The 18,990-nt window shown below is 63.6% G+C and overlaps 2 protein-coding genes across 2 annotated transcripts; one reads left to right on the top strand and one right to left on the bottom strand.

Moving 5' to 3' along the window:
* Positions 1-5,773: 5,773 nt before the first annotated feature.
* B3GALT6 (beta-1,3-galactosyltransferase 6) lies at positions 5,774-7,680 on the bottom strand. The gene has a single exon (XM_039876798.1). The coding sequence runs from the start codon at positions 7,613-7,615 to the stop codon at positions 6,614-6,616; it is 1,002 nt and encodes a 333-aa protein (XP_039732732.1). The 5' UTR covers positions 7,616-7,680; the 3' UTR covers positions 5,774-6,613.
* A 65-nt stretch (positions 7,681-7,745) lies between these two features.
* SDF4 (stromal cell derived factor 4) lies at positions 7,746-18,968 on the top strand. The gene is made up of 7 exons (XM_039876797.1): positions 7,746-7,901; positions 10,666-11,017; positions 13,056-13,192; positions 13,430-13,543; positions 17,585-17,743; positions 18,103-18,278; positions 18,687-18,968. The coding sequence occupies exons 2-7, from the start codon at positions 10,713-10,715 to the stop codon at positions 18,861-18,863; spliced, it is 1,068 nt and encodes a 355-aa protein (XP_039732731.1). The 5' UTR covers positions 7,746-7,901; positions 10,666-10,712; the 3' UTR covers positions 18,864-18,968.
* The last annotated feature ends 22 nt before the right edge of the window (positions 18,969-18,990 follow it).

The raw sequence follows: 18,990 nt of genomic DNA, 5'->3' as shown, positions 1-18,990 counted from the left end.
GTCCCCTGCAGCCCAAGGGGTCCCCACAGCAGGACACACCAAGGCCAGATCCCAGGAGGCACTTCCAGGCCTGCAGCACTGGCCGCTGCCCGATCCCTCCCCTGGAGCCTGAGGGCCTGCCTCTGGCCGCCCCCCCCCGACTCCCTGCCACTCCCTGGCGGGGTCAGGTGGGCGGCTGTGAGGGCGAGGGCCCCTTGGGGGCTGTTCTGTGAGACCCTCAGACGCCACTGGAGGGAGGGGCCAGGACTGGGGTTTCCTTCTCGGGTCACCAGCTGGGCTAGGCCCTGGATCAGCGGGAGGCGGGAGCTGGACGAGGGCCCTCTCTGGGCTTCTGCAGCCGGGCCACGGAGGTCTGGCCGCCACCTGCGGTGTTTCCTGAAGACGGAGCCGACCATTGTCCAGCTTCCACGCCCAGGCACCGGGGTCCCTGGCCTCGTACTGACCCGGGGGCGCGGCCAGAGAGCGCTGCTCTGTGGACTCTGCCTCCTACCCACCACGGCCCCTGCTGGTCAGGAGCTGGGCCCTGGGGACCTGAGCCAGAGGCCTCAGGGCACCACCTGTGAATGTGGGTACAGGCGACCGTTCGGCTGAGTGGCCAGGCCAGCGGCTGGCCCTTGCTGCCACCTTCCCCCATGGCCTGGGCCTCCCTGGCTTCCAGGTCCCACTGCTCACCTGGCTGCAACGCCCCCTCCCCAGGATGCGGAGCCTTCAGCTCCAGGCTCAAGCGGAGACTCCTCTGAAGGGGCCTTCAGGCCACCCCGAGATGGCCCAGGTGCGGCCTCCGGCCTATGTCCAGGAAGGGAGGGAGTCTCTCTACCCGCCCTAGCGGCTGCCCGGCTGGGTGTCTGGGGCAGCTCTGGCAGGCTCCCCGCCCTAGCCAGTGCTGGCACTGGGGCTGCCCCTCTGCCCAGCCTCTGCCCCGGGTGACTGTGGTGGCTTCTGGAGTGGGGTCCCACATCTCGCGCCCCTGGCCCAGGGCTGAGCATCCCTGGGTGCCCTGCCCCGCCTCCCGGGAGCCCCTGATCTTTCCTGAGTCACTTGTTTCCATGAAGGTCCAGGGTTTCAGCCAGTGAGAGAGGAGGGGCGGGGCACATTCCCAGGGGAGCGTACACCCCTGCCCCACCGTGGCCTTGGCCCTGCACCTGAGCGGAGGCCTGAGGCTGCCCGGGGAACGGCTGGGAGTGGGCGGGGCGGGTGGAGGGAAGCTGGGAGGATAGCTGGAGGAGGGTCGGCTCTGGGGATGACCTGGCACTTCCCTTACCGGGGTGGGGGGGTGAGGTGGGGGTGTAGAACTGAGGGTGTGAGGCCACCCTGGCCCTAAAGAAAGAGTGCAGACGGCCAAGGGGGCCGCGGTGGGTGACGGTAGCTGTCCCAGCTCCCAAGGCTACGGCAGGGTCCTCTGGGTTGGGGGCCGGGTGGTGACCCCCAGAGGAGGCCGGGGACTGGAGTGCCTCAGGGCTGTAGGACAAAGAGACCCACAGGGGCTGCACTGAGACCCCACCCCCACCCCGGTGCCCATATTTGCTCCAAGGCCGGGCCCGCGGGGTGGGCAGAGGGCGGCCGAGGTGTCAGGACACGCGTGGAGGCCTCACCACTGCTCCCCGGGTGCCCGGGGGACAGTGTCAGTCAACCCAGAGCGCGTTGTTCAGGGGGAACGCACCCCAGGGCCCCGGAGCTGGAGCGCGGGCACAGGAGCGAACCAGGCGTCGCCGTTCAACTGGGCTCCCTGCCACACCAGCACCTCGGACATGGCTCACTGCGGCCCCTGGGGGGTTGAGGCCTGTCCGTGGACAGCTGCCATGTGTTCCTGGGGCCCTGGGTGACCAGTCAGCCGTCTCGCAACGGACAGGGTGCCCAGCAGCTGGGGCAGCGAGAGGAGCTGACCCTGGGCGCTCTGGGCTGAGGGCAGCCAGTGAGGGGTGAGGGCCAGGCCCATGGATGGGAGGGACGTGGGGGCCAGGAGGCCCGAGGGATGCAGCCTCCGAGGGCTGTGGGGCCACCTGGGCACGTGGCCATGGCAGGGCCCCATCCACCTAGCCAGAGGCTGGACAGGTGTGTGCTGTGCCTCGGGAGTGGAGAGGGTTGGGCTCGGTCAGGGGCCGAGGGGTCAGTGAGCTTGGCGAGTGCCCACGGAGCACCCAGAGTTGGGAGGGACAAGGACGGGGAGCTGCGCTAGTCCCCGAGCGCCACAGACGGGGGCTGGGAGCCGAGCCCAGGGGCCAGCAGGCCACACTCCTGTCAAGCCTTTCCCCGTTCCCGCCCACAGCTGCATGGTTGCTCGGTCTCTTCCGGTGGTCACATGGTCTTGTCCTCATGGGCCTGTCTCTGCCTCGTACAAGGACACCAGTTATATTGAAGTAGGACCTGCCCTGGTGACTTCGTCTTACCTTAAGTACACCTGCAAAGACCCTATTTCCACTTGTAGTTACTGGGGGGGCAGGTCTTGAGCATATTTTGGGGACAGAATTATACCCACGGCAGGGTCCTTAAGAACCGTGACCACAGCCAAGCAAAGGCCCCACAGGTGGGTGGACTGATGGAGACCCCTGTGAAGGTTTGAGGGGACCCAGACACAACCAGCACTTGCATCCCAAGGCTGCACCGGGGACACCGGGGCAGCCACCAGGCCCCTCTGAGGCATCAGCCCAGAACCGAGCCATGGCTTCTGGGGCGCCTGGCAGTGCCAGCTCCGCCTCCCGGCCCGTGTCCTCCAAATGGATAGCCCAGCAAGGAGGGTCTCCTGGTCTTACTCCTGGCCCCTCGTGATTGGCAGGTGGTCTGAATGTGCCTCCCCGAGGAGGTGGCCCTCACTCAAACCACAGACTGCATCGAGATGCCTGGCAAGGCCCCAGTATGGAGGCCAGAGGGGGCTGCGGCCAGGAGCAGGAGAGGGGGCCTGGGGGTGGAGAGGTGACGGGGGACGGGCAGCAGGGCTGAGGGCAGGCCGTGGGCACAGCCCACGCGACAGCTCGTGCCCCCCGGGCGCCCTGCTCAGCTCTCCTGCTCCAGGCGCAAGGCCATGTGCGGGCAGCCTCTCAGGGCCGCCCAGGCCCCTCCCTGGGTCTGGCAAGGTGCTGAGGGCCAGGTGCCCGGGGCGGGGCTCTGAAACCGGACGGGCCTATTTTTATCGCGTGCACGTGGAGGCCAGGGACCTTCCTGTGACCAAAGCTTACTGGGTACACCTGGTACACACAGCAGCACTGGGGATGGGGAGCCCTGCCACCCTTGGGGTGACCAGGAGCGTACTGTGTGCACAGGGCTGGGCGGGTGCAGGGCCCAGAAAAGGCCCGAAGCCCCCAGTGCTGAGGGCGTGGCGTGCCTCCTGGGAGCTCACCCCAAGCCTCCAGCCCTTCCTGAACCACTGTCCTCCGGCCTGGGCAAACCCCCATTTAAGCCAAACTTTTAAAATCGAGGTAATCGCAGACTCCCGTGCGGTGTGAGAAACGACACATGGAGGTCAGGTGCACCCCTTGTCCAGACCCCCCGATGGCAGGGTTTGCAAAACCAAAGGACAATGTCAGCCAGTTGACATTTGCACTGACCCTTGGCCCCTGTCAGCATTTATCTGTCCCCACCTGTGTGGCTTCGTCATCCGACAGTGTAACAGAAATGAGCAGGCAGCACGTGACCTGTCCTCGCTTGCCGACTCCTTGGGCCGTGGTGGGTGCTGGGAGCTTCCAGCTTTCTGGCTCTGGGAGCTGGGAGGGGCACCTCCTCACCGAGGGACAGTGAAGGGGCCGCTACCGGGGGTGAGCGGCAGCTGATGTCTCATCATGGTCCCCCAGCAGCCAAGCTCCCAGCCACCTCCCCTTGAGAGCGCCCACAAGGGAGAGCTCTGGCGACATTCAGGGAGGGGACAGTTTGGCTGGAAGAAAAGTTAGTTGTCCTATGTCCTCAGTTATCTCATAAACACTGGTTTGGTGGCCCCACATCCGCATCTCCTGGGCCCTGGGCTTAGCCCCTGGTCTACAGGGCACACATGTCCAGGTGGCACAGATAGTCCCTGGCCAAGAGGAGCCGTGGGGTGGGGCAGGGGCCAGGGAGCGGGGAGGGTCCAGCACCAGGGCCGGGAAAGCCGGTGGACAGGAGAGTGGACGAGAGTGGAGGAGAGGCCGGAGGAGGCCGGAGGAGGCCAGGAGCCATCGGGGCCAGTGGGAACGGCCTCCAGGACCTCAGGCACAGGGTGTTGTGGCTTGCCAGCCTTCAGCTTCGACGGAACCCTGATGTCACAACTGTGGTGTGGGTGTGTGGTCAGCCCAGGGGGTGGTCTGCTGTGAACCTTAGTGTTTTAGGTTTAACAATGTGAAATTTCCATTTCTGTGGTCAAATCTTGTTGCACACGTGGGTCAGCGGTCAAGGCTCAGGCTGCCCCTGAAGACTTGTGCCTGGCTCGTGGATGCCCTACCACGGGTCGTGGACATGGGCGCTGCACATCGCGCAGGACCCACTCTCAGGAGAAACTTGGATGCTGTGGCCGGACCCGGTGGTGCCGGGCAGGATCCGGGGCCCAGCCCTCGAGTCCTGGCTCCGACACTGGCCCCGGGGCCTCAGCAGTCTGTCCTCGGGCTCTGCCTTGCCTGGAAGACGGGAAGCGTGTGCACGCCAACGGCCCAGTGACCTAAGTTGACAAAACAGCCCAGGCAACGATGGCTGGCAGGAACCGGGTCCTGCTGCTGTTAGCACCCCGCTGGGGGCAAGTCCCCGTTCTGCTTACTCTGGTACCTCAAACCTGGATCCTCTCGTGGGTCCTTGTCCCGTGAATGAGGTGCAGGCAGGGGCTGCCCGTTCTGGCTCAAGGTCGCCAATCAGGAAGCTCGCACTCACCTGGTCATCAGAACCAGGTGGAATCTTGGGACCTCTCTGGTCCAGCCTCTACCTTCTGAAGGTCACTAAGCACACAACGCCCCCCCACCCAAGACCCTGAGTTCTACGCATCCTTCTTCCTTTAAACAAAAATAACCTGAACCCGCTATGAACTAATTGTGTTCCCTGAATTCAGTGAGCCCTTCCTGCTGTGCGACGGTGTCATGAGGCTTGGTCTTTGGGAGGTGACTAGGGGAGATGAGTCAAGAGGGTGTCCCTGCCCTCCTCCGTCCCCACGGATCAATGTCCTTAGAAGAAGGGACCCCAGGGAGCTTGCTCTGGCTTCCCCCCCGCCACGTGTCTGCAGGAAGAAGCCTCACCAGAGGACCCGCAGCCCCCTGCACAGTGGGGCATGACCGTCTGTTATGGGGCTGTCTGCGGGGTCGGTCACGGCGGCTGAGCTGAGGAGGCGGCTGCTCACCCACGCCTGAGAATGTACTAGAACGGCAAGGAAGAGGCAAGTCAGAGGCTGGCAGCCCGTTTACAGGCCTAGCGCAGAGGGCACAGGGGCAGCACAGCCCGGCTGCCCAGACAGTGCACGGAGTTCACGCGCGGCCCGGCCGGGGAGGGCTCACGCGGCCTGCAGCCTCTTTACTGACCACAGCGCTGACTTCCACGTTTCAGGGGAAAACGGAGACCCTGCTCTGCAGACACGAGAGGTGGCCATCCGCAGCGCAGCCAGAGGCACGCACCCGCCAGCGAGCGAGGCCTGTTTTCTTAAGACAGGGTTTGGGAACCCTCATCAACACTTCCAAGGGTTCAGATTCCTGGAATTTGGGCCCCAAGTCTAAAATAATAGGGACGAGAGCAAGAAACACGCGCTCGTGCGACTGCGGGGAGGCCTTAAAAGGAAAGTCTTCTCAGAGGCAGACGACGAGACTGACTTATGTGTAAACTGAAAAGAAAAATGGACAGTTTTAAAATTCTTCCACGTTTAAACACGCATGCAGGAACTCGCGCTGTAAAAACAGATTAACTCACAAATTCCAAGTTCTCACAGAAGTCTTCTCAAATAACTTAAAAAATACTGATATCCACATACTTCCAACCGACACTCGTACCTACACAAATGTACAGTATTTATAAATAAATCACAGGCAAGCCCTGAATCCCATTTACCACAAATTCCCTCTAGGGAGACACACTCACAATACCAGGAGAGCTAATTAACAAGACAGAGTTTGACCTTAGACTTAGACACAATAAATGACACCAACGTGGGATGCAAAGGAAGGTAACCAAGTGGTACAAAGCAGCGGCAGTTTGATAAAAGCCACTGGATTGCAGCACGTGGGCAGACTGTGACTGGCAAGGGCTGCGGTCAGTTTACAGCCATTAGGGGTCTCATGCAGTGGCATCCTCGGTGGACAGATAATACGGTGGATGTCCCCCCCCTTGACAAGTCAGACTGTCTTCAGGGTCATGTTCTGCAAGCGCCCATCAGCTCTGACCCTTGGCTCGTTGTCTCTGTCTTGGGACAGGACGGCAAGAGAACAGGCTGGGACGGGGCTGCAAGCGCCTGCAGCGCGGGAGGTTCTGCCCACGCATCCGCGTATAGACCGGGTTCTCCGTGAAGGCTGGACTCTCCCAGACAACTGGCCAGACCTGTCAGCTTCCCCAGTGAGGGGCTCCAGAAAGACTCACTGTCGCCGCCACCTTCCGAGGTGACTGTCCTGGCCTCCTGGAGCCTCCTGCCCCTGTGCGCTGGTTGTCCCGGGTGAGTTCCGCTGTCGCAAGTGCGGCGTCGCGCTCAGGGGATGCCCTCCTTCCGCTGGCAGCACTGCGAGGGCGGCGCGGACCAGTCGTAGACGTAAGAGAGGCGCAGCTGCACCTCCTGCTTGCACAGGCGGCCCTCGCGCGACAGCGTCTGGTGCTTCTCTAGCATGTCCTCCAGGCTCTGCTTGTGTGTCACCAGGTACTGGTTGCTGCAGCCGCGGGACTTGTACTCGGTGTCGAAGCGCGGGTCGTGCTCGCGCTGCACGTCCACGGGCGCCAGCCAGGCACCCAGCGACACGTCTTCGCTGTGCCAGGCGCGCAGATACTCGCGGCTCAGGCGCAGGTAGCGCACCAGGTCGGCCGAGAGCACGTAGCCGCCGCCCAGCGCGTAGGGTAGGTAGTAGTCGCAGAGCTGCCAGGCCGCCTCGCGCCAGCGCCCCCCGGGCTTGACGCGGCCGCGGCCCGAGAAGAAGCCCCAGTAGAGGCGACGGCGACGCGCGGGGTCGCGGGCGTGCAGATCGGCCAACAGAGCGTCCAGCCGCGCGAACGAGTCGTCGTCCGCCTTGAGCACGAACTCGAAGGCCACGTGCTCGTCTAGCCAGGCCAGCATGGCGAGCACCTTGGCGGTGAGGTTCTCGTACGCGTCGCGCAGCGCGGGCAGCAGCAGCAGGTCCCCGTGCCGCGCCTGCTCGCGCTCCAGGGCGCGCCGCTCCTCGGCGCCCAGGCCGCCCGTGCCCACCGCGAAGCGCGCCCACACGTCGCCCGGGCTGCCGCGCCGCGCCGCCGCCAGCCACGTGCCGCGGACCACGCTGCGCCGCTCTACTGCCCGCGGCGCGCTGGCCACCAGCACGGCCAGGAAGGCGGCGGCGCGCGCGGGCCCGGCGGCCGGGGGCCCGGGGCCGGGGTCGCGGCCGGGCGGCGGGCGGGGCCCCTCGGCCGTGCAGCGCGCCAGGTAGAGCAGCGTGGCGCCGCACAATGCCAGGGCGCCCAAGCCCAGCGCCGTCCGGTGCCGCCACGCGCGCCGCGGCAGCTTCATGGCGCCTCGGCCGGCCCACGAGCGCGCCGAGACCCTGAGCTCGACCGGCCGCGAAGCTGCGGGCCGGCCGGGCCCTCACGTGACCCCATGCGCCCTTCTCATTGGATGGCCGTGCGGCCACTTCCGCCCGGAGGGAAGATGGCGGAGCCGGCATCCCCACGCCGAGGTCGCGCTCTTCCGCCCCGCCCCCGAGGCCCGCCTCTTCCCGGAAGAAAGATGGCCGCGACCTAGACGAGTCCCGTTGGAGGCTTCCCGGCGCTCGGCTGTTCTTGGCGGATCCTGGGCGGTGAGTGAGGGCCCGGGCGGGGCGCGGGGGGGCGGGGCGGAGGCCGGTCGGGCTCCGGGGCGGAGTGGGGCGCGCCTTGGGGCCGCGGACCCTGCTGGCCTGGCCCGCCGATGTCGGGGAAATGGGCCGAGGGACGCGCGGTCTCGGGAGGCGGCGGACCCCGTGCTCACCGCGGGGCGACCTCACCGTCCTCGTCGCCAAAAAGGTGGGCTGCGACCCCTCACTGGTAGGGCTTTGTGAAGATTTGCCCTGGCGCTGGGTTCAGCCAGCGACAGTCGTTCTCCACACCGGTAGTGCGACTTCCTAGCCGGTTAACAGCTTTTAGAGTAAGCGTTTGTGTTTCGGCGACAAGAAATTAGTTTCCCAGGGACGGACACCCAGGGATGGCCGAGGGATGTCGCATCCACTTGGGCCGGGAATCCCAGGGTGGCTTCCCTGCTTGGGTTGCGCCCCAAGAACCGACGCCCCTGGGGTTAGGCTCCCCCAGGCAGAGCCCTGCAGAGCCGTTGCAGGGGGCGGGCGCAGGCCGAGGGCGTTCGCAGGTGGCCGGCGTTCGCAGGAGTGTGTGCTCACCAAGACATGTGAACAGAGGGGAGGAAGTCTCACTGACCTCCCGGTCCCTAACAGTTATCTTTGCGCAAAGTGTCTTACCACTTACCCATCAAGATAAGTCGAGCCGGGACTCGAGTTTGTTGCTTCAAGGAGCAAAGTACAGTTCATTTCGACATGATGTGTGTTTTACGACTGCAGCCCGTGGGGTGACTCCAGGAGCAAGTTATCTCGCTTTGAGCAGCTGCGTTCCTGGCCAGGAGAGCTGGGATGGTAGGGATAGAATTACACTCCAGCGGGAAAGCAGCACACCCTCTGCCACACGGAGGAGAGCAGACGTGGGCCCTGCGTCTGGCTCCCTTCCTCGGCGACTGCAGGCTGTGCGGGGCCTGGGCCTGCACTCAGCGTTGTCGCTCTGTAACGCCCCCGATGCACCACTCACTGGTTTTCTCCTGCTCAGGTTCCAGGTGTTGAGTCACCTGTCCTTTATTGTTCGCACAGGCCGTGTGTTTAGTGTGCACTTTTGCAGGATGCTCTTTTCAGGAACACGTGTACCGTGGTGTAGCAGAAGCGCCTGCATTTATTCACTCAGTTGATTCAATGCCTACTGTGTGCGGGTAGTGTGACAGGCGTGGGGACGCTGCGGCTGAGGAGGGTACAGGCTCGTGTCCTCGATGGGCAACAAACAGGAGTTCCAGTAAATGTGGCTCAGGGGACCATCACGACACAGAGAGCACAGCTGGGCAGCTGGTGAGCTCTAGTGAGTATGGGGAGGATGCAGGCCCCCAGGGACCTAAAGAAAGAGAGCTCTAAGACTACTGTGTCAGCATTGCCAGACCACCTGGGGGAACCGCTGGCCTGCCCGTCCCCATGCGCCTTAGGCTGTGGTGTGGTGGCCGCGCTGCCATCAGCACAGGCATCTGTTTTGCCAGCTGGAAGGTACCGTGGTTCGTGAACCCCTCATGCTCCACCTTGGCTGCAAACAGCACCCAGGCCTGGGGTGAATGTGCCCAGATGCTGGTGGGCTCCCCTCTGCTGCTCCTCCCTGTAAAGACTGCCAGAGAACGTGGGGCCTCAGCTGTACCTGAAAGGACCAACCCATGTGTGTCAGGTGGGCACATGATGAGAGGAACAGGTTAAGGGGCAGGAAGGAGCTGAGTTCTCTTTGAGCCAGGGGAATTGTGTTGGTCCAGATGGGGAGCTGGGGAGGCAGCTGGGCCCTGTTTCTAGCTCAGAGGGACCCTGGAGAAGGCACCAGGTGGAGGGACAGGTGCGGATGAGGGCTAGGATTGCTGAGTGCTGGGCGTGAGTGCCTGTGGCCGTGGGATCCTTCACAGGGCGATGCGGACAGAGGGGTGGCCTTGTTGCTTTGTTGTCAGGCCAGGTACATCCGGGATGACAGACTTCCTGGGTGCTCTGGCCTTTCATTTTTCCTCTGTAAACATGAGCAGGGACACGTGGGCATGTGTGTGTGCGTGCATGCATATGTGGATGTGCTTGTATAGGTGCATATATGTGTGCAGGCATGTTCACTCCTGCATGCCGACATGTGTATGTGTGCCCACATGCATTTGTGTGTGAGTGCATGTGTGTGTGCATGTGTGTGTGCACGTGCTGTGTGTGCGCGTGTGTGTGAGCATGCACAGGAGTCATCGAGACGGGAAGGTGGGCAGAGGCCGGTGCCCTGCTGGGCGGGTTTGGGTGTTTGCTGGCCTCAGGCCCAGTCCTCACAAAGCCTTGGGATGGGAGAGGGATCTTCCTGTTTCCTTGGGAAAAACTGTGCTGGGGAGGTCAGGTAGCTTAGCCGAGGTCACCGAGCTCACAAGTCCTGAGATGGGCTGCCATCACTCTGCTCAGCCTCGATGCTGAGAGGGATGGAAGCAGGCAGAGCTGGGAGCGGCTGCTGTGGGCGTTGGGGAGAGGCGGGTTGATCTGAGTAGGGGGGCGGGAGCTAAAGCCTCCTCTTTGGAAGAGGAGATAAGGCCGCGCCGTGGGTCCGAGAAACTGTGGAGTCGTGCTCTGTGCTGCAGAGTGAGGGTCTCCCCGGCGGAGTGCCTGCCAGGCTCCGGCCCGCAGTGCCTCTGCGTCCTCTTCCGGACCGTCGGCTGCTCGTCTGGCAGCCTCGGGTTAGCGGCCTGCAGCGGGCCCCAGCGGCGGGTGTGCTGTGATGGCATCTCTAGCCTCACTTCCTCACCTGCGTCCCCTTCCTCCCCAGCTCCCGGCCACGCTTGCAGGCCCTCCTGCGGTCCAGATCCAGTGGCCATGGCGTCTAGGCAGGCTTCCCGCTGCGGCCTGGCTCCTGGCTGCCTCTGGCTCCTGGGGGTCTTCCTCCTGATGGATGTGTCTGCCCGGCCGGCCAACCACTCATCTGCCCGGGAGAAGACAGGCCACAGGGAAGAGAACGAGATCCTGCCCCCGGACCACCTGAACGGGGTGAAGCTGGAGATGGACGGCCACCTCAACAAGGACTTCCACCAGGAGGTCTTCCTGGGCAAGGACGCAGGGGGCTTCGAGGACGACGCGGAGCCTCGGAAGAGCCGGAGGAAGCTGATGCTCATCTTCTCCAGGTAGGCGACGAGGGGCCGCGCGGTGCCGTGCTGTGCAGGGCGGTGCTGCGACACGTGCTCTCAGCTGGAAGTTTCGGGGTTGAGCTGAGGACCGCGCAGCCCTGAGCAGTGCCCGGGTCAGGACAGGCTCCGAGTCCGGGGCTGCCCTGTGTCCTCGGGACCTTACAGCCGAGGGAGCGGTGCCCGTCAGCACCCTGTGGGGCTGGCATGCGCGGTGGCCTTAAGCCGGTGCCTGCTCGGGTGCAAGGCAGTGGGACGAGGCCTGGCAGGAGGCAGAGGCCATGAGGTGTGGGGTGTCTTCAGGTCACGGTGGGCGCCCGGAGCCGAGGGGCGCAGGGCACGCTGGGTGGCTTGCTCCACTCGGTGCGTCTGGTTGACATGGTGGAAAGAACACGAGGTGGACGGGCGGGGGTGATGGCAGGGCCCTGCGAGGGGTGTGTGCGGATTGGTCTGGGGGGGGCCACGCAGAGGATGAGGACCTCGGAAGCTCTGTGGAGCCTGCTTGGCATTTCAGGGCTACCGCGGGTGACAGTGCCAAGCCTGGGCTTGTCAGCATCGAATTGGTTTGCTCACCTGGTACACATTGGGGTCGAAGTATGCAGGCCATGTGTTGGGTCTGGGCAGGGTCCTCAGGTTTTGGGGGGCTGTGGCTCAGTGGGGCTCCCCACGCAGCACGGGCCTGGTGGGTTCCAGGCTCTTGGGGTGTTATGCTGTGGTCCACAGGGTCACGTGTTGGGACCCAGGACTCGCGGCTTTTGGCTCTGGGAAGGAGATGGAGGGGAGGTCGTCTGCTGTGAGCGCACACACAGGGCACATGGGCTGGGGCTTTGGTGCCGCCCGAGAGAGGCGAGGGCCTGGTGGCCATGGCAGGAGCTCAGGACGAGGACCTTGACGGCTGGACACCAGTCCCCGTGCGTGTTGGCCTCCACCCCCTCGTCTGTGCTTTGGGCCCGGTGAGGGAGAAGTCCCGGTGCCTTGTGGGCGGCCTGCGGAGTGAGACCAGGAGCAGGGGCCGGGCAGGGGTGAGCAGCTGGAGGCAGTGTGAGGTGGGCGCGGGCCAGGAGGGAGGGGCTGGGGCGGGTGGCCCGGACGTGGGCAGCCAGGCCTTGCTGATGAGGCGATGGTATGGGGGACACTGCGGGTGGGGTGGGCGGGCTGCCTGTGAGGCGCCTGCAGGCAGAGGGGGCTGAGACAGCAGGACCTGGTCATCAGGGGTGCGCGGGGGCACCGGGCAGGTGTGTGGCGGCCTCGGCATAGGGCAAGGCGACCGTAGAGAAGGCCGCCACCAGACCAGGGGCCTCGAGGCCCAGGGCCCAGGAGAAAGGATCCAGGGCAGGTTCCCGGAGCCACATGAGGACGGTGCGGCAGGCGGGGCAGCCGTCACCGCCGTACCCGTGGCGCTGTCCTCCTGGACGGCCCCCTGGCCGGTGTGAAGGCCTGACGGCCGTTGGCAAGCAAAACACTGCTTCGGGTGAGTCATCCGGGAAAGAATGACACTTAGAGCCGTGGTCCAGGCATGGGTGTGGCACTGCTGCCGGGGGCCACGGCCGGGGTCCTCTCAGCAGACAGAGCTAGGGCACACGTGTGTGCGCTCAGTATGCACGAACTCCTGCTGACCGTGCACGTGCATGATGCACACGTGCACCGTCGCTGTTGCTCCATCTGTCCTCTCCGCCTGCGTCAGTAAACACGACCTGCTCTGGCGTCTCCGCTCTGACCTGTGACCGGGGCAGACTGGGTGTGGATTTGGGCCACTGACGCTGCCTGTCGTGCAGCCAGGTGGGGAGGGTCCCTTCACCTTCCTGCGGTTCAGAGGCTGCTGGGTGGTGAGGCTGAGCAGCGGAGCACACCGCCCACGTTCCCCGGCCACTCCTGATGTCCCAGTGCCCTTCCTGACCCCTGTGTCCCGACATTCCCACCAGGTGGGATGCATGGCTGTGCATGGCAGTTTGCGGCTGCCCGTGGAGCCCCTGGCCACCCTTCTGTCCACCTGTCCCTCGGGGCCCAGGCCTTGTCTGACTCGCGCGCCTGCCCGCAGGGTGGACGTGAACACCGACAGGAAGATCAGCGCCAAGGAGCTGCAGCGCTGGATCATGGAGAAGACGGCCGAGCACTTCCAGGAGGCCATCCAGGAGAGCAGGGTGCACTTCCGCGCTGTGGACCCCGACGGTGACGGTGCGGCCCCGACCCTGACCCTGACCCTGACCGTCCAGACTGGAGGGGGTGGGAGCCGGGAGGGCCCTCGCTGGTGCTGCAGGGAGGACGCAGGCCAGGGCGCCAACCACTTGGCCTCCTGGACCTGTGGCCCTGGTGGCCACCTCCATCAAGGTTTTTAACTGTAGTCATAGCAGAGTATCTCTCTTTACAGACGTCCGCTGTGAGACACCCTAACAGGGCAATCTGCTTTTCCAGGCCGCGTGTCGTGGGATGAGTACAAGGTGAAGTTCTTGGCGAGCAAAGGCCACAACGAGAGAGAAGTTGCTGAGAAGATAAAGCGCCACGCAGAGCTGAAGGTGGATGAGGAGAGTGAGTGCTGGGCCCCCCAGGCCCCTGCAGACCAAGCGGCCTCACCCGCTGGGCAGAGGGGAGCAGCTGGTGGCCTTGATGGGCTCAGGATCTGGGAGGGGGCGACGCAAGGCGCCAGGAGCCGTGGGCTGGAGGACGTCAGACCTGGTGCAGTGGCAGGATGGGTGGGGCATGGCGGGGAGCCGCACGAGGACGGAGACCCTCCCCAGCCTCATGAAGGCACCCGCTGACCATTTCTCGTGTGGAAAATCAGAGTGCAGCTTGCTACCTGCGTTAATTTTTCGTAAACGCTCTGAGGCTGAAGCAAATCTGACTCGTTTTCAACGTGAAAGTAAAATATAAAAACTATTCTTGGAGTTATTTCTAAACAGAACTTATCTCTAATCCTGACGTAACACAAATCGATTCAGCAAACGAGTCTTCGGCTGACACCTGTTCAACAGCGGTGTCACCCGCACGCGTGGGAGCCCCACGGGTTCTGGGATTGGACGTTCTCAGCAGTCGAGCAGGTTTTGGAAGGGAAGCGGCTCTGCGCTGGTGTTAGGACGCCACGAGTAGGATGATGTCATTTGTTTCCAAAGACCGTCGATGCATCAGAACGGTGCGGAAATAATAATAAAAGTGAGAAGTTTCGTGGTAAACCTGGGGCAAGGTTAGGACTGGGATCGCGAGTTCTCTCGGGGTGACGCAGCAGCCTCATGTGCCGCTGGCGCGTGTTCTCAGGGCACACGGGAAAGGGGTGAGCACATTAGTGCAGTTCTCTGGCGTCCTGCAAAGACACGTGCCCTTCGCTGTTGCCGCCCCCAGCCCCATGCCACCCCCCGGCACCATGCGCTCCCATGTGGGTGGTTGCGTTGCGGCTTGATGAGGACGCAGGTCGTGTCGGGTGTCTCCTGTCCCTTCCTCGTTGGCAGTTGTCACCCCCGCCATGGTCCCGTCACATCCAGTCTCTTAATGGACACTGTGTGCAGGAGTCCCCTGAGGCATCTGGTGCCCGTGTCGTGACACTGTCCCTATTTGTCTTGTGTCCACCTGGCTGGTGGGTTGAGTGTGCCTCAGCTCTTGGTGGCATCCCCGCTGCCCCTTCGCCCTCTGCGGTGCTCTGTCCGCCACGCCCACAGTGGTGTGTCCCTCGGTGGGCCACGGCGCGCCCCGCTGCCGCCTGGCTCCCGTCCGGCATTGTGGTGCAGCCTCTCCCCGTCTTACCGCGTGTCTGCAGTTTTCGTCCTGATCCTTGCGCTTGCTCGTTTCGGAACGGACGCCGGGTGTCGGCTCCGCCCCGCAGCCTCACCCTCACCCTCACCGCTCAGCCCTGCACGGCTGCTGTTGACCCGGACTCGCCGCGGGGTCCTGGCACCCTCCAGGAACAAGGAGTTTTACACTGGTCCTTTGCTCCCTGCCTCTTATTTCCTTTCCTCGTCTGTCGCCTCTGCCGGGACTCCCAGTGTGACGTTAGACAGGGTGACGACGGGCATCTCCTTGTCCCTGGCCTCAGCGGGAAGGCTCCATGCTCCCACACTAGCGCCGCGCCTGCCGTGGGTCCTGCAGCCGCATCGCGTGCTGGAGGGTCCCCTCCCCGCCGCTTGCTGAGAGTCTTGGTTACGATTGGGTGCTGGGTTTTGTCGGCTGCTGCTCAGTGTCCAGTGTTGTGCCCACGAGATCTTTACCTGTTGGTGGGATGGATGGCATTGACTGGTTTTCAAACGCTGGGCCAGCTTTGCTTCCCTGGGACCTAGTCTATAAATTCTGTACGGTGTCGGGTTCCGTGCGCTAATATTTGGTTGAGGATTTCTGCGTCTCTCGTTTTCTCGTAATGGCTCTGTCTGGTTTTGGTGTCAGGGTGACACTGCCCTCGCACAGTCAGTCAGAGCGTGTCCCCTCCGCTTCTGTGGCAGGCCTCAGTTGCGGGGTCTCGTCCTCCGTGTTTGGCGGGGACGCTGGCGAGTGTGCTCTTCGCTCTCAGTCTTTCTAAAGTGTTTGTTTTAAAGATGAACTGAGAGTGTAGTTTTATTTTGTGAGCCACTGAATTTTTTCGGTAGCAGGTGAATTAAGCCCACTTATATTTTTGGCTTCTTTTTTCGTCCATTTTTTTCTCCCTCTGCTGATGTGGGATTTAGAGACTCCCCTTCCCTTCTCAGGGGTGACCTTTGAACGTGGCCTGCATGGTGACCCGACAGCTCTCCGGCGTCCCATTGGGGGCCGCCCGTTCCCCAGCTCTTTATGCCCTGCACCCTTATTTTTCCCGCTCAGCGTCTCTGTGTAATAGTGTGAAGTTACGTGATGTCTCACCCCTTCCTGAGCAGCGTGGAGACCCCTCATATGCTGCGACGGGTCGCCTGTCTCCCAGGTAACGTGACATCACGCGGAGCTCCAGTTGTGTCCCCTTTAAACCCCGTAGAGCCGACGCCGCTCCTTTCTTTCCGAAGTGGTCGTTTGCTTTTCCGCGCTTGTTTCTGTTTGTGTTTCCACCATCTGTCCTGAGGTCCAGGCTGTCCCCTGGAGGTGTCTGGGGGGCCCTGGGGGCCTCAGTCCTCCTGCCAGTGCTGGCTTCTGGGTGGCCTTTGGGAAGTGGGCCCTGCCACCTTCGAGAGCTGGTCTGTCTCCGGGCCTCGGGCGTATGTGCAGTTGGCGCCTGTGCTCCCCACTTCGGGACCTGGAGGGGGGAGTGTGAGTCCCCACTCCGCCCACAGCTTCCCCGGGCGCACTCGGCCTGCCCCTCGCCTCCCCCCACACCCCTGCGTGCCTGACGAGTCCGTGGCTGCCTTGCTCAGTCTAGGGGTTGGAGTGAGGAGCTGTCGGGGGCCTGGGGGCCCTGGGGCACACGGGGGGGCGGGCTGAGAGGCGAGCTCGGGGCCCTCAGCACGCGTGGGTTCCTGGGGCTCCTGGCACAATGCACCACAGACAGGGTGTGGGCCCCTCGCTCTGTCCCCCACGTCCCTCCAGCTCTCGGCCCATCCTTCAGTCTGCATCCTGTGTGCCACTGGGTTTAGAGCCCCACTTAAGTTCCCCATGGACTCATCACAACTGCAAAAGCCTCTTTTCTAAATCAGACCCGTTCACAGGCTCCAGGTGGATGTGGCGAGTGTGCCCAGCCCCCTGGCTCTCATCCCTGTGGTGGGGCAGACGGGGAACAACCAGTGGATCACAGTTTGCTATTTGAAAGTAGGTCAGCAGGAACCTGTGTCCACCAGAGAGCAGTAAATGCAAAGCAACAGGCGTTGGGACTCGCCTGTCAGTTCCCCGGCTGTGACCTGGCTGTGACCCGGCTGTGACCGGGCGAGACTTGGGCATCCCTGTTCCTGCTCGCCCAGCTGGGACCTACGGAGGGTGACCGCTCTGTTACAGCCCAGATGGTTACTGACCCCATGTGGCCTGGGGTGGCAATCCCCGCCTTCACCCCCATGCCGGCCTTCCCATGGAGAGAGAGTGGGGCGCGCTCGAGTTGCAGCTGGGAACTGGGGTTCCTTCAGAGCCTTCCATGCCTGACCCTCGTGACAGGGGAATGGAGCAGTCCTGCCCCGCCCCAGGGGGTGAGGGTGTGGGCAGGCACAGCAGCAGCTGGGGGGCCGCATCTGTGGGGGTATCGGATTGGAGGAGCTGCACCTGCGTCTGGGGGCTGCTTCCTGCATCAGGGGGGCATCGGGGCTGTTCCTGCATCAGGCTGTTTGGCGTCTGAGGGTGCTGTTCCTGTGTATGGGGTTCAGCACCTGCATCAGGGGATGCCTTCATGGGGTGGCTGTACCTGTGTCTGGGGTGCTCAGTGAGGGAGGCTGCATCTGTGTTGGGAGTGCCTGAGGGGTTTGTGTCTGGGATGGGGGTCTGCATCTGTGGGAGTCCGTGTTTGGGGGAGTCTGTATTGGGGAGCTGGGTCTGCGACATCTACTCTCTTGCAGACCGAGCTCTCCTCCGAGGGGCAGGGCCCATGGCTTCCCACACCGCCTGGCCCAGGCTGGCCCCCCACTCAGGCGGCATGTCTCAGAGCGTTTGTGCTGCGTGCAGGTGTTCTGAGTGCCCAGGTGCTCACAGGTTTGTCTCTCTCAGCACAGGAAGTCCTGGAGAACCTCAAAGACCGCTGGTACCAGGCGGATAACCCCCCCTCGGACCTGCTGCTGACTGAGGACGAGTTCCTGTCATTCCTGCACCCTGAGCACAGCCGGGGCATGCTCAAGTTCATGGTCAAGGAGATCGTCCGGGACCTGGGTGAGGCCCGCCCTGTGACCTGGCCGGGCGGATCATAGCTAAATGGCTAAGCCCAGATGGTGGGCTCGCTGTCCACGTCTAGCCGATCCTTCTGGTGGGAAGTGCGCACTGGCCAGTCCTGCACGGGGGTGGCCTCGGGAGGCCATGTGGCTGCTGGACGAGGGATGGTCAGGCCCTGCCTGGTGCCTTCGGCCTCAGCCAGGTTCCCAGCAGGTCCTGTGAGGCGCGGATGTTTAGCCTTGGGCTAAAATTTCACAGAATGGAAATCTGGCTGCACAACTCTCTCGATTGACTTCTGAGTGGCCCTGGGGGTCCCATGCCCACTCGAGGTCTGAGCGGCCACCCACCTCCTCCCGCAGACCAGGACGGCGACAAGCAGCTCTCGCTGCCTGAGTTCATCTCCCTGCCCGTGGGCACCGTGGGGAGCCAGCGCGGCCAGGACATGGACGACAGCTGGGTGCGAGACCGGAGGAAGGAGTTTGAGGAGCTGATCGACGCCGACCACGACGGGATCGTGACCATGGCGGAGCTGGAGGTGGGCGGGCGCCGCGCGGGGACGGAGTGTGGGGTGCCCCTGTCACAAACCCTATGACCTGCTGGCCCCTGACTCCAGCTGGGCAGGTCCCCCTCCCCCAACCCAGGTAATGCCCACACGCCCCAGCCACTTCCAACCTGGAGCCAGCATTCCAGAACATTCCAGAACACACCCACATCCTCGTCCTACAGCATCTGTGCTAGCAGGGTGTTGTAGACAAGGAGCCGCTTTCCATGGCCTGCTACGGTGGTAAAGCCCTGCTGCTTCCAAGGCCGGGGCGCCCCCCAGTGGGCTCTCACGGCCCAGTCGGGTACCAGTGGGGACTGAGACACCTGCAGTCAAGGGCGCAGCGCCGCCACTGGGGGCCGGGGTGGGCGGGGCGAGCGCTGAGCAGCCAGCCCTGTGCAGGACTACATGGACCCCATGAACGAGTACAACGCACTCAACGAGGCCAAGCAGATGATCGCCATCGCCGACGAGAACCAGAACCAGCACCTGGAACCCGAGGAGGTGCTCAAATACAGCGAGTTCTTCACGGGCAGCAAACTCATGGACTACGCGCGCAACGTGCACGAGGAGTTCTGAGCCCGCTGCGCCTTGCGGATGCTGGATGTGCCTGCGCACGTGCGCGCCCTGCCCCACAGCCCCTCCGCTCGTGCGCTCCGCTCCCCTGCCCCGCCAGCCCCTCTGCGCACGTGCGCGCCCTGCCCCG

Source organism: Pteropus medius, unplaced genomic scaffold (genome assembly GCF_902729225.1).
Source record: "Pteropus medius unplaced genomic scaffold, Ma_sr-lr_union100, whole genome shotgun sequence".
NCBI classification, from domain to species: Eukaryota; Metazoa; Chordata; class Mammalia; order Chiroptera; family Pteropodidae; genus Pteropus; species Pteropus medius.
This window is presented reverse-complemented; position numbering and strand designations above follow the sequence as displayed.